The following is a 19432-nucleotide window of genomic DNA, read 5'->3' as shown; positions in this document are numbered from 1 at the left end:
TCTCTACTTCTTGTAGTAGCCTCTGCTTGAACCTGACTTACAGCCTCTTTAAACCTTCAACATCAGGACCGATGGGGAAATGTCCTGCAGCATCCACACACAATTCCAGTCTATCTTCAGAAGCATTATAGACAAAAGGTTTTGCCAGGCAGATGTGGAAAAATAAAACTTGGCTCAAGAAACAAAGGTAGCAAGGAAGAGAATTTTGACTGATTAAGTCCAGGGATGACTAGGCAAAACTCTCAAACATTCATTTCAATAGATAACACCTATGGAGTCTCACTATGTGCCAGGAACTAAAATAAACCCTGAAGATTCAAATAAAATGTAATTCTTAGGAGACAAGTACAAACAGATCATTATAATACAATCAGGTAAGTATAATGATGAGTATACTACTCACTTCACTGATTATTTGAGGATTAAATGAGAAAACACACAAAGCATGCCACAGAGTGCCTAATATAAATCCGACAGTCAATAGTTTTAGTTCCTATATTAGATCAAAAAGTTTTGTAATTGTTTCCAGACTGCTACTGTGATGCTTTCCCTTGGTCATCCCTGGAAAGAATCATAGTCCCACACATCACAGTATTATTCACAATGAAACACTGGAAACAATCTAAGTAAGCTTTCAACAAGAAGAGAATGGCTAAGAAAATTATGGTCTATCCACCTGATGGAAGTAATATGCAGCTATTAAGAACTGATATAAATAAGAAATGTATGATGCTTCATATATATGTAGTAAAATGTGCATGAATAGCAGGAAACATCTAAGCACTGTAATTACAATCAGGCCAAAACATGTATGTAAAGACCAATATTTAAAAAATTATAGGTGATGTTTCCCATTTCTATAGTTTCTAGACCTTTTACATTATTAAAAACATTTTAAATATGTATTAAAAAACCAATGCAAATACTTTACGGGTGTGCTCCCTTTAAGCATAATCATTTAGGTTTTATATAACTTATATAATCTTTTGAATTTTATGAATCAAAGTGTATTAAAATTCCTGTATCACATATCAACAGTTCCATCACACATATACACCAAAAAATAAGTATACTAATATTTAGAGCTACACTCTTCCTTACATCAAAAAAACCCCAGAAATGCATCAGGAGAACAATGGATGAATAATATTAAAATGATAAAACAGAATACTATGCAGTAGTGAAAATGAATGGTAGTTGAACCCATCAACATGAATGAATCTGAAAAAGTGCTGCATAAAAGAAGCAAATCACAGAGAATGTATATAGCATAATTTTCAATTCCCATTTTCATAAAGTTCAAACACAAGCAAAACTCTACATTACAAATTAAAGATAGCTATACAAGTTTTAAAACTAAATTTGTCATTCATGTCTGCATTTATCTCTGTATAAAGACCTGCAAGGAAACTTTTATTTTAAGCAACAGAACTTTAAAATATCTTTCCAAATATAAAGAATAGGAATATTAATAGTCTAGTTATATTGGGAAATATTTCTGTTCTAATGTAGATATAATCATCTGTTTGTTGGGTGGATTTGAAAAAAGAGATGTTCCAAGTTTTGGAGGATATTGGTATATGTGTTTTGGGGTGATATATTTTGATTCTTTGACCACAGGATAATAATAATAATAATGATTTGCCTCATGAATCTGTCCTAAACAAAAGAGGTGAGGGGCACCTGGCTGGCTAAGTCAGAGGAACATGGGACTCAATCTCAGGATCAAGAGTTTGAGCCCCACATCGGGTGTAGAGATTACTTGAATAGATGAAATTTAAAAAAGATAAAACTTTGCCAGAAATATTAGAAGAAACTGTGTTTTGAAAAGTAAAATAATTTTCTGACAATGACCCATTTCAAATGGTTGTTATAGTCAAAAGAATTTCAATTATTCTGCAAATAACAGCTGAAATTCTAATAATAGTAACAAACATTAGATAATTACTTATTAGGTACCAGGCCTTTTGCTAACTGCTTTATGTGCATGGTCTTATTTGATGCTAACAACCCTGAGATTATAATACCCACTTTACAAATGAAGAAACTAAGACTTAGAAGTCACACAGGGAGTAAGTGGTAGAACGAAAATTTGATCTCAAATGTTCTTACTTCAGAGCTCTAAACTACTTCTTAATAAGGATAAATAACACAGTAACATTTAAAGAACTATAATGGTTCTACTGAGAGATAATTCACATAAAATTCATGTTAAGTGTACAGCTGAATGGTTTTCAGTATATTCACAATGTTGTGCAACCATTACCACAATCACTTTTAGAACATTTTCATCACCCCAAAAAGAAACCCAAAACCATTAGCAGTCACTCTCATTTCCTCCCACTACCCTAACTCCCAGCCCTAGGCAATACTGATTTACTCTCTGTCTCTCTAGGTATGCCTATCTGTGACATTTCATATAAAAGTAATAATACATGGTCTACTGTGACTGGTTTGTTTCATGCAGCATAGTTTTTCAAGGTTCATGCATGATATAGTATGTACCAGTATTTCAGTCCTTTTTATTGCCAAATAATACTCCATTGTATGGATATACTAAATCTTACTTACCCAATCACCAGTTGATGAAAATTTGGGGTTGTTTTGACTTTTGACTATTATGAATAATGCTACTATGACACATTTGTGTACAAGTTTTGTGTCGACAGGTTTCATTTCTCTTGGGTATACATCTCAGAGGAGAATTGTTGGGTTGTACCTGTGTTAAATCTTTTGAGGAACTACCAGACTGTTTTCCCAAGTGCCTGCACCATTTCACTTTCCTACCAGCAGTATGAGGGTTCCAATTTCTCTATATCTCCTTGCCAACAGTTCTTATTACCTGCCTTTTTGATTATAGCCATTCTAGTGAGTGTGAAGAACTATGTCATTGTGATTCTGATTTGCATTTCTCTGATGGTTAATGATGCTGAGCATCTAAACAGCAGTTTATGTACTTAACAGCTGTTTGTATATTTTCTTTGGAGAAATGTCTATTCAGATCTTTTGCCCATTTTTTTAATTGGGTTATTTGCCTTTTTATTGATGAGTTCTTTATATTTTATTTTTTTTTAACATTTTATTTATTTATTTATTTATTTGAGAGAGTGAGAGTACACAGCAGTGGAGAGGAGCAGAGGGAGAAGGAAAAGCAGACTCCCCACTGAGCAGGGAGCCTGATACAGGGTTCGGTCATGCCCTGGGATCATGACCAGAGCCAGGGGGCAGACACTTAACTGACTGAGCCACCCAGGTGCCCTGAGTTCTTTATATTTTAGATACAAATCTATTATCAGATACATAATTTGCAAAAATTTTCTCTCATTCTGTGGGCAGTCTTTTCACTTTTTTTTTTTTTTTAAGAGAAAAAGAAAGAGAGAGCATGAGAGAGAGCAGGGGAGAGACAGAGAATCTTAAGCAGGCTCCTTGTCCAGTGCAGAGCCTGATGTGGGGCTCAAACACACAACCCTGAGATCATGACCCAAGCTGAAATCAAGAGTTAGATGCTTACCCAACTGAGCCACCCACGTGCCCATCTTTTCACTTTTTTGATGGTGTACTTTACAGCACAAAAATTTGGTTTTTATCTACTTTTTTCTTTTGTTGCTTGCACTTTTGGTGTTATATCTAAGAAGGATTTGCCAAAGCCAAAGTCAAGAAGTTTTATGCCTATGTCTTTTTCTACAAGTTTTCTAATATTAACTCCTATATTTAGGTGCTGGATACATTTTGAGCTGATTTTTAATTTGGTGTGAGGCAGAAGTAAAAACCTCATTCTTTTGTATGTAAATATCCAGTTGTTCCAAAACCATTTGTTGAAAAAAATCAATTCTTTCCCCATTAAACTGTCTTAGCATTACAGCTAACATTTTAAAAATAATTTCAAATCAAAAACATGAAACTATTTAGTAAATAATCAAGTCATCTCCACAACCACCCACCAACTACCCCTCCCACACAAAAAATAAACAAGGGAAGTTCATTCAGTTGCATGAAAGACAGTGCATATTTACCCTAATTGCTGAGAATGCTATTAATCGATTAATCCTAATTAAATACTAACTTTTAAAAAATCATTAACTGATATCAAAATAATTCAGGATGTAGAATAAAGTGAAAATGGAAAGTAAAAAGAAAGGGATGCAAAAATAAGAGGGGGGAGGATGCTCAGAGAGAAATTTATAGCTTTAAATACTTTTATTAGAAAATAAAAATTTATTTATTTACTTATTTATGTATTTATTTATTTAAAGATTTTATTTATTTATTTGACAGAGAGACAGCCAGTGAGAAGGGGAACACAAGCAGGGGGAATGGGAGAGGAAGAAGCAGGCTCCCAGCGGAGCAGGGAGCCCGATGCAGGGCTCGATCCCAAGACTCTGGGATCACGCTCTGGGCTGAAGGCAGACACTTAACGACTGAGCCACCCAGGCACCCCTAGAAAACAAAAATTTATAAATAATAATCAAAGCTTCTACATAAAGAAACTAGAAAGGAAAGGGCAAATTAAACCCAAAGCAAGCATAAAGAAGGAAAAAATAAATGTAAAAGCAAAATCAATGAAACTGAAATCAGAAAACAACAGAGAAAACCTGTGAATATAAATGCTGTTTCTTTGAAAAGATCAATAAAACTGATAAACCATTAGCTGGATTGGTCAGCAAAACAAGAGAGGCACAAGTTGCCCCTATCAGAAATGAAAGAGCTACAGACTTTACAGATATTACATGGACAGGAAGGGAATATTATGAACAATTTTATGCCAATAAAATTATTAACTTGGATGAAATGGACAGATTTCTTGAAAGACAAAACTAACAAGGCTTAGTCAAGAAAAAAGACATAAACCTTAAGAAGATTCTATTAAAGAAATTAAATTCATAGCTAAAAACTGTCCAGCAAAGATAACTCCAAGCACAGATGGCTTCACTGGTGGATTCTACCAGTTAAGAAAGAAATAACTGGGGCGCCTGGGTGGCTCAGTCCTTAAGCCTCTGCCTTCGGCTCAGGGTGTAATCCCAGAGTCCTGGGATCAAGCCCCGCATCAGGCTCCTCTGCTGGGAGCCTGCTTCTTCCTCTCCCACTCCCCCTGCTTGTGTTCCCTCTCTCACTGGCTGTCTCTCTCTCTGTCAAATAAATAAATAAAATCTTAAAAAGAAAGAAAGAAAGAAAGAAAGAAAGAAAGAAAGAAAGAAAGAAAGAAAGAAAGAAAGAAAGAAAGAAAGAAAGAAATAACTGTATCAAACTATTACAAAATCTACCAGAAATCAGAAGAGGAGCAAACACTTCCCAACTCTATTTTATGAAGCCAACATTACCCTGATTAAGTAGTCATTATAAGAAAACTACATACCATTATGCCCCAGGAACACAGCTGCAAAACACTCAACAAAATATTAGCGATTTGAATCCAGCATGCAAAGTTGGTTCAATATCCAAAAATCAGTCAATGTAATTCACCCTACCAATAAACTAAATAGAAAAGCCATAAGATCATTTCAATAGATGCAGAAGAGAGCACCTGATAAAATTCAACATCCATGCAAAATATAAACTCTCAGTAAACTATCAATAGAAGGGAGGCATATACTCAACCTGATAAAGGGCATTTCTGAAAAACCTACAGGCTGAATTGCTTTCAGGAACAAGGCAAGGATGTCTGCTCTCACCATACCTATTCAGCAATGAACTTAGAGCCACTGCAATAAGGCAAGAGAAAGAACTACGAGGCATACTGACTGAAAAGGAAGAAATAAAACTTTTATTTGCAAAAGACAGGATGACCTACTTAGACAATCCCACAGAATCTGCTAAAAAGCTACTAGAATATGTACATTTAGCAAGGTCACAGGATACAAAGTCAACTTATAAAAACCAATCTTGGGGCATCTGCATGACTCAGTCAGTTGAGCGTCTGCGTTCAGCTCAGGTCATGGTCTCAGGATCCTGGGATCGAGCCCTGCATTGGGCTCTCCACTCAGCTGCGAGTTTGCTTCTCCCTCTCCCTCTGTGAACTCTCTTGCTCTCAATCTCTCTCAAATGAATAAATAAAATCTTTAAAAAAAATTTTTTTTTAACATTTAAAAAACAATCTTATTTTCTAAGCACTAGCAAAGAACAAAAGAAGTTGGAATTTTTTAAAAAACATTTATTTATTTGAGAGAGAGAAGAGCTAGGGGGAGAGACAGTGTGGGGATGGGGAGGGGCAGAGAAAGAGAGAGAAAAAGTCCTAAGCAGACTTAGTGCTGAGTGCAGGGGCCGACATGGGGCTCGATCTCACTACCCTGAGCTGAGATCATGACCTGAGCCAAAGCTAAGAGTCCAGTGCTTAACCAACTACAGCACCCAGGTGCCCCAGGAAATTGGAATTTTAAAAAAGCATCTTTTACAACAGCATTCCCAAAACATGAAATATTTAGGTATGAATCTAACAAAGGATATGTAAGAATCATATGCTGAAAATTACAAAATTTTGATGAGAAATTAAAGAACACTTAAATGGAGAAATACAATATTTTCATGAATCTGAAGATTCAATGTTGTAAAAATATCATTTATCCTCAATTTGATCTACAGAGTCAATACATCACAATAAAAATCCCAGCAGACTCTTTTGTAGAAACTGACAAGCGGATTCTAAAATTTATATGGATAAGCAAAGCACCTAGAATACCCAAAAAAAATTTTTGGAAAAGAATAAAGATGTTTGCAACAACATGGACGGAGCTACAGAGAATTATGCTAAGTGAAATAAGGTAGAGAACAATGATTACCATTTGATTTTACTCATGTGGAATTTAAGAAACAAAACAAATGAGCAAAGAGGGAAAAAAAGGGGAAGGAAGGGAGAGAGACGGAGAGGGAGAGGGAGAGAGAGAGAGAGAGGCAAACCAAGAAACAGACCCTTAACTGTAGAGAGTAAACTAATGGTTACCAGAGGGGTGGTAGGTAGGGGAATGGGTTAAATAGATGATAGGAATTAAGGAGTACGCTTGTGATGAGCACCAAACATTGCATGAAAATTGTTGAATCACTATATTGTACACCTGAAACTAACACTGTATGTTAACTAACTGGAATTTAAATAAAAACTTTAAAAAAAATAGAAAAAAAAAGAAGATGGAAGACTCATACTAACTGATTTCAAGAATTACTATAATAATACTTTAATCAAGATGAGGCATTGGTGAAAGGAGAGACAAAGATCAACAAATCAGAAAACAGTTTCTAAAAATAGACCCACATGTATAAAGTCAATTAATTTTTTAAAAAATAATTTTACTGATGCTATATTTTGCATATAATTCGCCCTTTTCAATCGTATGATTCATGGTCAATTGATTTTTGATGAAGGTACCAAAATAATTCAATGGATAAGGTATACTTTTTTCAATAAACGGTGCTGGAACAATTGGATATCCATACATAAAAAAATAAACCTCAACTCATACCTTGCAACATACAAAAATATCAACTTGAAATAGATCATAAACCTAAATATAAAACCTAAAGCTATAAAACTGCTAGAAGAAAACAAAGAAGAAAATTTCTGTCACCTCTGATTAGGTAAAGATTCTTTAGATAGGGCACAAAAAGTATAAAAGAAAAAAAGTGTTAAATTGGTTATCAAAATTAGAAATCTCTTATCTTCAGAAGATACTGTTAAGAGAATGAAAAGACAAATTACAAACTGGGAGAAAATATTTGCAAAACACTTACCTGATAAATGATGTGTGGCCAGAATATATAAAGAACTCTCAAAACCCAACTAAAAAGAAGATTCAAACCAATTTAAAAATGAGCAAAAGAAGTAGGAGGCAAATAAGCACATGAGAAGATGCTCAACATCTTTAGTTATTAGGGAAATACAAATTAAAACCACTACGAGATAGTACTATAAACCTATTAAAATAGTTTTAAAAACAGAAACTGAAGCTACCAAGTACTGGTAAAGAGCCGAGCAACTGGAACTCCAATACAGTACTAAGGAATACAAAATGGTCCAGCTACTTTGGAAAATGGTTTGGAAGTTTCTCATAAAGATAAGCATATACTTACCATATGACTCAGCAATCCCACTCCTAGGTATTTACAAAAGGTAAGTGAAACATATGTCCACACACAAAGACCTATACACAAATGCTTATAGTGGCCCTATCCATAGAAGCCCAAAACTGAATCACACAAATGTCCTTCAGTCGGTTATAGATGTTCAAAAATGTGCCACATCCATATAATGGAATACTACTAAGCTGTATGAGAGAATAAACTAATACATGCAACCAGATAGACGAATCTCAAAAGCATTAAGGTAAAACAGAAATTGGCAAATTTTTTCTGTAATGGAGCAACACAGTAAATACTTTAGGTTTTCAGACATATAGTCTCTGCCACAACTATTCAATTCTGCCACTGTAGTGTGAAAGCAGCCATAGACAAGAGGTAAACATGAGTGTGGCTGTGGTTGTTTTTTTGTGGGTTTTTTTTGCTGTGTTCTGAGAAAACTTTATATACACAGGGGCAGCAGGCCTGATATGGCCCCCAGGCAGTAGTTTGCCAACCCCTGTGCTAAATCAAAGATGCCAGACACAAAAGGTTGTATTAATCCACTTATATGGTGATATGAAAAAGGCAAACGAAGAGACAACAAAATCAGTGGTTGTCAAGGCCTAGGGGTAGGAGTAAGGGATTAAAGAAAGGAGCACAAGGCACCTTTTTGGAATGATGGCAATATTCCATATCTTGATTGTGGTGATGGATACATGGCTGTATATGTTTGTCAAAATTCATATACCTTTATACTTACAAAGGGTGAATTTTACTGTATGCAAATTATGCTTCAAGAATCCTGTCTTAGGAAGGAAGGAAGGAAGGAAGGAAGGAAGGAAGGAAGGAAGGAAGGAAGGGGAGGAGGGGGAGAGGCGGAAGAGGGGGGGAGGGAAATAGGATCAAAGAAGAAAGGAAGGAAACCAGCCAGCCAGCCATTCTTTGGTCCCTGATTCAAATAAACCAGAAGAAAAAAAAATTTTTTTTGAGACAATCAAAAATCAAGGAATTGTGAACACTCACTGGATGGATATTTGGTGATGTTTTAAAAATTATTTTTCAGATTTTTAATATGTGATAATTATATTGTAGTGTTTTTCAAAAAGAAGGCATTCTTACTTTTTGAGATACATACTGAAGTTCTTACAGATGAAATTATGTCTGGGATTTACTTTAAAATAGTCCAGTTCAGGGGAACGGAAATGTAGTGATATTGTTGAAGCTGAGTGGTGGGTAAACAGGGGCTCATTATATTATTCTTGTTACTTTTATATATGTTTGAACATTTCTACAACAGCCAAGTTGGGCTGGGTTTTTTTGAAGAAGGAAAAAAGCATGTAAGAGATAAAAATCATAAATAGTGATTATGCAGTTAGTGTCTACGGAGGTCAGGAAGGTGAAAAAAATGAGAAAAGCCAGAATGATAAAGTCTGGGGCCAAAATCATTCACATCCAATCTCTGAAAACACATGTGACATCCAAACACACACACTGCTAATCATTCTCTTAAGACCTTAAAACTCAGAAGATACAGTTGTATACTTTCACATATCTTTACAAACAATGCATACACAATTGAAAAGTTAAATGTAAAATGAGCAATTTCTTAAAATCCAGAAAACACTGAGATATATAATAATAATAATAATAGCCAAAACACAACAACAACAACAAAAATACTGTATTATCTGGTTCTGGTACAATCACTAGCATTATAACCAAATCTCCTTCTAATTTCACAACCTGTCTTTAGTTATTAAGAATCATACACATAATTTAATGAGAAAATAGGCGCAAGAAAGTAATAGGAGACTTTTTAGTAATATTATAGCAGAAAACATAGCTGATCAGATCAGGACAATAATCCATTTTAACGAGGCAAACTGCTAAAGAAGAACATATACCAAAAATTAATGTTGGAAATAGCTTTAGGATATCTGAACTTTCTTAATCTTATAATAACCTAAGTGGAGATATTATCTAAGAATAAAATCAGATATTAACTATACCCATAGTTTTCTTCATAATATTGTAGAATACTCCACCCTGCTGGAACATGTGAGGAAGACCCTTTGCATAAGACCATACATCTTCTCCTGTAAAAATAAAAACAGATATAATATTAGCAACAAACAAAAGAGTTCAACCCAAGGTTGCTTAATGATTAACCTCAAACAGAGATTGAAAGGCAGATCTCCTAAATAAGTGACACAGCTTGGTATAACACAAGGAGATGATATGGAATGATGGGACTGTGGTAAACTAGAAAATCCATGGCCCGTTTAAAGGTGGCAGTCACTGCCAAGTGCTGTCATAGAAGAGTGTAGGCCCAATGTTTTAAGACTATATGGCTTTTCAGAAGCCAGAAACCTAGGGTTTTCATGTGAATTCTCCCAATTTTTAAATGTAGGAACTAATTCAAAAAGGTCTTTAAAACTGCATGAGTCAATACTGGTTATATTAAGCAAAATATATCTGAAGACTCAATCCAACACAAAGGAAAGTAGTTCACAACCTTGAACTAGAGCAACAGAGAAGATTATGGAAAGATGCTTATTTTTAACAAGTAGAATATAGAATTGTGTATTCTATATTTATGTTAAAACCAAATGAAAATAGATGGAAGGGTCTAGCGAGAAAAGTAAGTAGGTAGACTGAAGATAAGTAATTAATGTATTGTGTTGTTACGAAATTGATCTTTTATTTTTTTATTTTTTATTTTTTTTTAAGACTATTTATTTATTTATTTATTTGACAGAGATAGAGACAGCCAGCAAGAGAGGGAACACAAGTAGGCGGAGTGGGAGAGGAAGAAGCAGGCTCATAGCAGAGGAGCCTGATGTGGGGCTCGATCCCACAACGCCAGGATCAGGCCCTGAGCCGAAGGCAGATGCTTAACCGCTGTGCCACCCAGGCGCCCCCAAAATTGACCTTTTAAATAGAAATTTAGGGGGAAAATGCCTGTTGAAGGGATTCAAAATAACCTTAAGAAGTCTACAAAATGCCCACAAGCAAATGACCATTTCACAAAAACATTTTAAGAACATCCTTGACAGTGACTATTTCAATAAGAAGTTTCAAATAAAAAGACTGATAATCACTGTTCAAAAAGTTAATGAAGAATAGAAGGAACATAAAAATTAGTTACTTTTGAGGGTGCCTGCGTGGCGCAGACAGTTAAACGTCTGATTCTTGGTTTTGACTCAGGTCGTGATCTCAACATTGTGGGGTCAAGCCCAGCGACGGGCTCCACACTCGCCTGCTTGGGATTCTCGCTTTCCCTCTCTCACCTCTAAAATAATTAAATAAATCTTCTTTTTTTAAAGATTTATTTAGTTATTTAGTTATTGAACAGAGAGAGAGAGAGAATACTAGCAGGGGGATCAGCAGGCAGAGGGAGAGGGAGAAGCAGGCTCCCCACCGAGCACCGAGCCCAATGCAGGGCTCAATCCCAGGACCCTGGGATCACGATCTTAGCGGAAGGCAGATGCTTAACAGACTGAGCCATCCAGGCACCCCAATTAAGTAAATCTTCTTTTAAAAAATTAGTTACTTTTGGTTTGTGGAATGATTATTTCTGTTTCTTTATACTTTCACTATTTTGTAATCTGATAATATATATGTACTACATTTATAATCAGGACTTTTTTTAGTTAATCTTAACAAAGAAAGGTTAATTTTTATTTTTCCTACTAGAAGATTATGCTGGATCTCAGCTTTGAATGGAGGTTATAATGATGTGGCTTAATCATTATGTACATGCAATCTCTCAGAGCTCTAACCCCCTACCACATTTATAAACAGGAATAGGAATTTGCATGGCAGTTGGCTAAAGTTTAGAGTACTCAGTATATCAGTTTAAAAGTATGCAAATTTTAAAAGCCTTGGCGCTTAAAGTTTCAGTTAACTAGAACATATTCTTACACACAAACACTTCATTCACTAATGATACAGTATTACCAGAATATGGCTAAATTTAAGGGTGGGCACACGAATTTAAAATTCTGAATATTAATAAAAGCCTCCAAATACAGAATGTTAACAATTTATAGAAGTTCCGATTGCTGAACTTATTAAACTTCATTTGGATGAATTATTTCTATGGCAATAACCTTTCATTTAGTTATCAATATTACCTTAAATATACTAAGTATTTTATAAAATACTCAGAATATAATTTACTTGGAAAACATAAAAATTATATAGTAGGGGGGCGCCTGGGTGTCTCAGTCGGTGAAGCATCTGCCTTCGGCTCAGGTCATGATCCTGGGGTCCTGGGAAGAGTCCTGCATCAGGCTCCCTGCTGAGGGAGCTTCTCCCTCTCCCTTTGCCTGCTGCTCCCCTGCTTGTGCTCTCTCTGTCAAATAAATAAGTAAAATCTTTTTAAAAAATTATATGGTAGCACTTAAGTTGTTTTGGTAAAAGTCTGAATAGGTCTCAAAATAGTTAATTCTCCAGAACTGATCACCATTAAATACTAGTTTAAAAAGGACATTTCTTAGTATTTTACATAACTTACTATTCCTTCTTTAAGCAGGCAGAACTCTAAGTAAGAACTCAGAGTGTTTATCAACCTTGTTTTCATTCTGTCCCTCTAAGGATCCTTTTTAAAAATTATTCCTAAGGATCCCTTTAAAACATTTTGCTAAGCTGCCTCCTCCATGGCATTGGAATACTACAGATATACAGATATACTGCTTATCTGTTTATGTACTGCAGTATATCAGAGTTTTATTCATTAAAGATTTTGTTTACCCTCCCCCTCTCCCAAGAACCAAACTTCACCCCCCTTCAGAGCAATTTGTGGCTTCATTGAGCATGCATGCTCTGTTGCTTTAAGGGAAGGATAAATAAATCAAAACCTTTATTATCTACCCAGCTTTGAGCAGGCACTTTACATAGTTTCATTTTCTCATCACAACTAAGCCCTATTTTACAGAAAAAGAAACAAACTCAGAGAGTTTAAGCAATTCTCCCAAGATCAATCAGCTTGTAAGTAGCAAAGGCAGGGTTTGAATCCAAAGCTTAAGCCCTCCCTCCCTTTTCACTGATATTAAAACTTTACCAGAGGTCAAATTGTGTTACAAACATGACAGAACTATCCAGTCTTTTCTCATAGAAATCCAAGGCATCAACAGCTGGCTGGGAGGAAAAAATAGGCAAATTATTTCCTCTGGTATACAAATACTTCCACTAAGTCATGTTTGTTGCTAACAGAATCAAGAAAAGAGATTAGAGATCAGGAAGCAGGAATTGTGACACACTGCACAAGTGCCCCATCAGCATCATACTGCTCTCCACTGCATTCGCCTCCATCAATTCTACAACTGCCCTGGTTCACGCCTATCTCCTGCCTGCAATACTGCCACCACCTCCTAACTGGTTTTCCCTCCAATCTTGTTCTCCTTAAATCCCTCCTCCTTCCGAGTTACACCTTTAATGGTTCCCCGAAACCATACAGTAAAGTCCAAGCTCCTTTTTCATGGCAGATAAAGGCACTCGAAGAGTCATCCTTGCATTCTCTCCTATCTCACATCTCTCACCGCACCCTAACTTGACTTTCACAAAGCAACACCGCCAAACTGGTCTAGTTCCCAAAGGTCAATAACTGCTATATATTCTTTAAAACTCAATTTAGGTGTCACTTCCTCTTGGATTCTTCGAGTGGCAGGAAGGTAAGTACCTTCCTTGCTACTCCTACGCAGATGAGCACCACAGCCCCCATCACACTGCAGGTTAATTTAGTGTACTTTTCTGCTTCCCCTTCTAGACTAGGTTCTCAAAGTCAGGAAAAGGGCAGCAGTCTATCTGACTTTCTTCCCAGAGCCTGACGCAGTGCTGGGTAGACAGTCGCACTCTTAACATTCACTCAATGAACAAATATGAATGAACAGTATAAATAAGGTTTCTCCTTTTAACAATACCTGAAAGAAGTTCAGAAAAACTTAAATGAAGCAGCACAATGATAACTGTTCTTCAGTGTTAATATGGATAAAATATAACTAATGGAACCATCTATACCTCTTCATGAATCTAATAAAAAAAATCACAGCAAAAACGAAGGGGAAGACTTTCAGTTACAAACTTTCAGTTATCAAATGAATAAATCATCGGGATGGAATGTACAGCATGTACATGTTAACTATAGTTAATAATACTGTACTCTATATTTGAAAGTTACTAAGATAGTAGATCTTACCCAAAAAAGTTAAGAATTATTTTTCTACCATTCCATTAGAATGCAAACTCTTAGAGAATAGGAATAGCTTGGTAAAGCATCTAGCAAATATTGTATTAACTCATATTTTTGTTAGTCTCCAATTAATTTTACTTTATAATTCATCTGTTTCTTCACAATAAAGTACTTATATTCAACACACTGTGTGTACATACAAATGTAGAAAGAAGTCTATACCACCATCATCGATAACCTCTGTCCACACTTTTTCTAAAATCTTCCTCCTAAAAGTCTTCAGTTCTCCTACGTTAAACAGTAGTTATATATGCCAGTGGTATTACAGATGGTTTTTCTTTTATCTGCCTTTTTCCTCTTTAAGAAGTAATTTTTAACTTTAAAAAGTATGTTAAAGTGAAACATTTTTTAGGGGCGCCTGGGTGGCACAGCGGTTAAGCGTCTGCCTTCGGCTCAGGGCGTGATCCCGGCGTTCTGGGATCGAGCCCCACAACAGGCTCCTCTGCTAGGAGCCTGCTTCTTCCTCTCCCACTCCCCCTTCTTGTGTTCCCTCTCTCGCTGGCTGTCTCTATCTCTGTCGAATAAATAAATAAAATCTTAAAAAAAAATAAAGTGAAACATTTTTTAAAATAACACATTTTTCTAACTTTTACTACTAATAATAAAATCATGGGGTTAAAAGTGGCCCAATTTTCTAACTGGATTTTTTTTTTTTAAGATTTATTTATTTGACAGAGAGAGAGACAGCCAGTGAGAGAGGGAACACAAGCAGGGGGAGTGGGAGAGGAAGAAGCAGGCTCCCAGCAGAGCAGGGAGCCCAATACAGGGCTCCATCCCAGGATGCTGGGATCATGCCCTGGGCCGAAGGCAGATGCTTAACGACTAAGCCACCCAGGCGCCCCTTCTAACTGGATTTTTTAAAAGGCAATTGAAGTTTCTACTTTGCAATTTATGAAGCAAGCAAATTTTAAAATCTAACATCTATATGAAATATATATAGGTTTTTAGTGAAGTATAATTGACACACAATGTTATATTAATTTCAGGTGCGCAACACAGTGATTTGACAACTCTATAGATTATGCTGTGCTCATAAGCATAGCTACCATCTGTCACCATACTGTGCTATTATAATACCACTGACTATATTCCCTATGCTGTACCTTTCATCCCCATGACTTTTTCATTCCATAAGTGGAAGCCTGTATCTCCCATTCCTCTTCACCCATTTTGCCCATTCCCCCCAACCCCACAACCATCAGTTTGTTTTCTGAATTTATGTGTCTGTTTTTGCTTCTTTGTTTTGTTTTTTTAGATTCCACATATAAATAAAATCACATGGTATTTGTCTTTCTCTGACTTATTTTACATAGCATAATATCCTCTAGGTCCATACATGTTGTCACAAATGGCAAGATCTCATTCTTTTTCTATTGCTGAGTAATGAAATATCTTTTTAGGGCATCTGGCTGGCTCAGTTGGAAGAGCATCATGACACTTGATCTTGGGGTTGTGAGTCTGAACCCAGCATTGGTTATAGAGATTACCAAATAAACTTAAAAAAAAAAAAAATATATATATATATATATATATATATATTTTTTTTAAGACTCTCTTCAAGATACCTAAAATTAACTCTGAACTCAAATATCTATGACCATAAAATAAACTGGCCAAAATGTAAATTTAAACTAGGAACATGGGACTATTTCTACTAGAAATAATCCTAAATCTATTCATTAGCTGAAAGAATTGTTGCCATCTCTCCACCCTTCCTGCAGATCCTCCCATCTAAAAATGTATCTACCTTATCAATAGTCAAAACCATTTCTAAGAAAGACATGCCTGTTTCTCTCCTTATACTGAGTCCCTGAAGTGTGTCCAGCCCATACAACTTTTAGCGTCATCATTAGCATTGAAAGATGTATTTATCATACATATACATGCACACAAACCTGTGTGTAAATGTTTACACACAAACACACTGCCTGAGTTTCTCTGGGAAGTAAAAATGTTAAAGACAACTATCGTATTTTACTTTATAGACACTTGAATTCTTTGAATATTTAAAAATAATATAAATTTGTAACTGAGAAAATATGAAAGAAAATAAAAGGTGTCAAAGTAGTTGAGTAGAGAAAGGAATAGAATCCATGTTTAACTTAAATCTTCAAAGTATGATAATATAAATTCATGTATAACATATACTTATCTTAAGATATATCTATATGCATCTTTCAGGAAGATAAAAGATATATAAAAATCAAACAAGTTTTGGGACGCCTGGGTGGCTCAGTCATTAGGTGTCTGCCTTCGGCTAAGGTCATGATCCCAGCATCCTGGGATTGAGCCCCACATCGGGCTCCCTGCTCTGCTGGGAGCCTGCTTCTTCTTCTCCCATTCCCCCTGCTTGTGTTCCCTTTCTCACTGGCTGGCTCTCTCTCTCTCTCTTTCAAATAAATAAATAAAATCTTAAAAAAAAAAAAAATCAAGCAAGTTTCTCAACTCCTGAAAGGTTGCTAACCTTTTAGAGTGAAGTGGGGTAAATATCACAAGTAGCTCAATTCTGTTAAAGCAATTCCAAACTGACAGATTCTGTTTTTCACAAATTTGTCTTTATCTCTTGAAAAAGAAAACTAAGAAACTTAATGGAATACACTACTAAGAAAAAAGAAATCAGCCTAGTATTTATGATGGATGATACAGCATCTGTCATGCCTACCACAAAGCAAGTCCACCAAAAAATGGTCTATGAAAAAATTTAATAACATATTTTGTAATGCCAGGGTCAAAGTCACTCACATATAAATAATGAAGATGACAGTCTACAAAAATTGTTCAATAATCTCCAAGTAGTCTGGATAAAATAGATTAAAATGTGAAATATTACAGGTAGAACATTATTTCATTTTAAACTATCATCATACATTCAAAGTGACTAGTTTCATGAATGGTTCATACTGAGCAAAAGACTGATGCATTTGTTGATACAAATAAATAATAATTAAATGCCCTCAGTTGAGATCCTGCAGGTAAGTTTATGCAGGACTATGTCTCATCCATCTTTATCTCTAGTTCATAGCAAAACAAATGTTTTGCCGAAAAAAATCTATATTCATTCATTCAACAAGCATTTATTTGGCACCTAATAAGTGCCAGGCCTATACTAAGTGACAAAGTATTCATCACTGAAAAAAACAGGCTACTGTCTCTGCCTTTGTGGAGTTTACAATACAGTGTGGTAAGCAACTAAATAAGTAAATCAACAAATAAGGCAATGAAAATTTTTAATAGGGTATGAGAGAAATGAACAGAATACAATGATAGAGGAGGCCTACTTAGAGTGGTTAGCAAAGGTCTCTCAAACCCGAAGATAATGGTCAGGAGAAAGCCTCTCTAAGAAGGTAGTATTTAAGCCTAAACCTAAATGAGAAGTATCCAGTTATTAGAACAGCATAAGGCTTGACGCACTCTTTTCTAAACTAACATATCAGCAGCTTAGCGGATATCTGGTAATTCACAAAGTAATTTCTGCATTTTGAAATTCGCAATTTTCTAAATAAACCCTGTCATTTTCCTTTTTCCAGCCCTCTCCAAACTAAACATCAATGGTTTTCCAGCACTCTTTACGTAAGGTTGTATGTTTGTGTGTGCATGTGTATCCCCAAAAATTGACATTTTTACCAACACGTCACTTTTTATTAAGAATATCATAGAGGGGTGTCTGGGTGGCTCAGGTGGTTGGGCGTCCCATTCTTTATTTAGGTTCAGGTCACAGTCTCGGGGTCATGGGATCAAGCCTGCATCGGGTTCTATCCTGGGCATGGAGCCTGCTAGGGATTCTTTCTTCCTCTCCCTCTACCCCTCCACCCCCGCTCGCACTCTCTCTAAATAAAAACAAAACAAAAAAGCCAAAAGAGATTATCTTCTACATAGTTCAAACACAGTTAAAAGAAATAAGAGAGGTAAAAAAAGAATGTTTATAGAGGGACTAATACAGGCCAGCCACTCTCTTAGTATTTTTACAGCAGAAAATCTCTCAAGTGCTACAGTATGAAATGAACAAAACACCTTTTTTATGCTCAAATTTGTGTTGGGATAGATTTAAGAGATGTGTGGGTTTATTAGGGCAGCAATATAAATGTTGGAGGTAAAGAGGGAAGGTATCATAACAAAAAGACATAATCTTATTGAACTCATTTCAGTCCATAGTCTAGTACTCAGATATTCAGAGTTCCAGAAACCTCAAATGAAACTCAAAAAGTGACTAATTATAAACCAGAACTATATTTTACTAATTTTCATTATAAAATATATTATTATGCTGACCAGATTTAAAGTACTGATCATAATCTCACTCTTGCCAATTTATTTATCTGCAATGGAGAACACAGTCTTCTAAGTGAACATAATCCTCATCTGCACTCTCACCTGTACATCAATACTTATATTAATTAGGAAGTTAAATGAGTGCTCAGAAGAGATACTTGATGAATACAGAATCCCTAGAGGGATACAGTTCCTTCAGCCAGGCCATGGTGAGGACTGATGAAGTATTCCCACCCCTAGAGATTACCTTTCTAGTTACCAGAATTTTCATGAACCCCAGATGATGTATCTTTTCCCTTTGTACAGCAGTGTATAAACAGTGCCAAATTCTGCTTTTCAACTCTTTTTCAATGTTCAGTGCTGACCATCCATTCCATTTCTGCTGACACAGACTCTCTTTACACATGTTGTCATCTATTTAATCCAATCAAAAACATTTCAAAGTGCCTACAACCTGCTAGGCACTATACTAGGTACTGCGCATCCAAAGTTAGATAAGAGATGAGCCATATCCTTAAGAGTTCATCTTCTATTGAGGAAGACCTCCTCTTTCCTTCTTTTTTTTTACCCGGGGGATTGACAGTTTTTAAAGTACCTTCTGCATATACTTAATTTTATCCATTCTCTGCTGATGTTATTTAATTTTCAGAGTTCTAGGAGTACTTTATTGTTTCCCTGTGTACCAACTACAAAGGGTATTTTGTAGAGAAGACGTAACCAAAGTATTGGGGAGTTAAGCAGCTTGCCTGAATCACTAAGTTAATAACTACTGGAGCCAAGATTCAAATTCTAGGTCTTTCTGACTCCAAAGATCACACAATCTTTCCTCTATTTCATGCAGTCTCTAAGAAACCAGAAACTCTA

General features: G+C 35.7%; 1 protein-coding gene across 1 annotated transcript in view; it reads right to left on the bottom strand.

Annotated features, from left to right (window-relative positions):
- Nucleotides 1-19432, bottom strand: part of VCPIP1 (valosin containing protein interacting protein 1) — a 32280-nt gene that overhangs the window by 8727 nt on the left and 4121 nt on the right. Inside the window, exon 2 of the mRNA XM_045788998.2 lies at nt 10056-10142. Within this exon, the coding sequence (XP_045644954.2) occupies nt 10056-10142 (87 nt within the window). The remainder of the gene's footprint in view (nt 1-10055; nt 10143-19432) is intronic.

Source organism: Ursus americanus, chromosome 9 (assembly GCF_024610735.1).
Source record: "Ursus americanus isolate L20-20 chromosome 9, mUrsAme1.1.p, whole genome shotgun sequence".
Taxonomy (NCBI): Eukaryota; Metazoa; Chordata; class Mammalia; order Carnivora; family Ursidae; genus Ursus; species Ursus americanus.
Note: the sequence above shows the minus strand (reverse complement) of the source record. Positions and strands in the feature narration are given on the sequence as shown.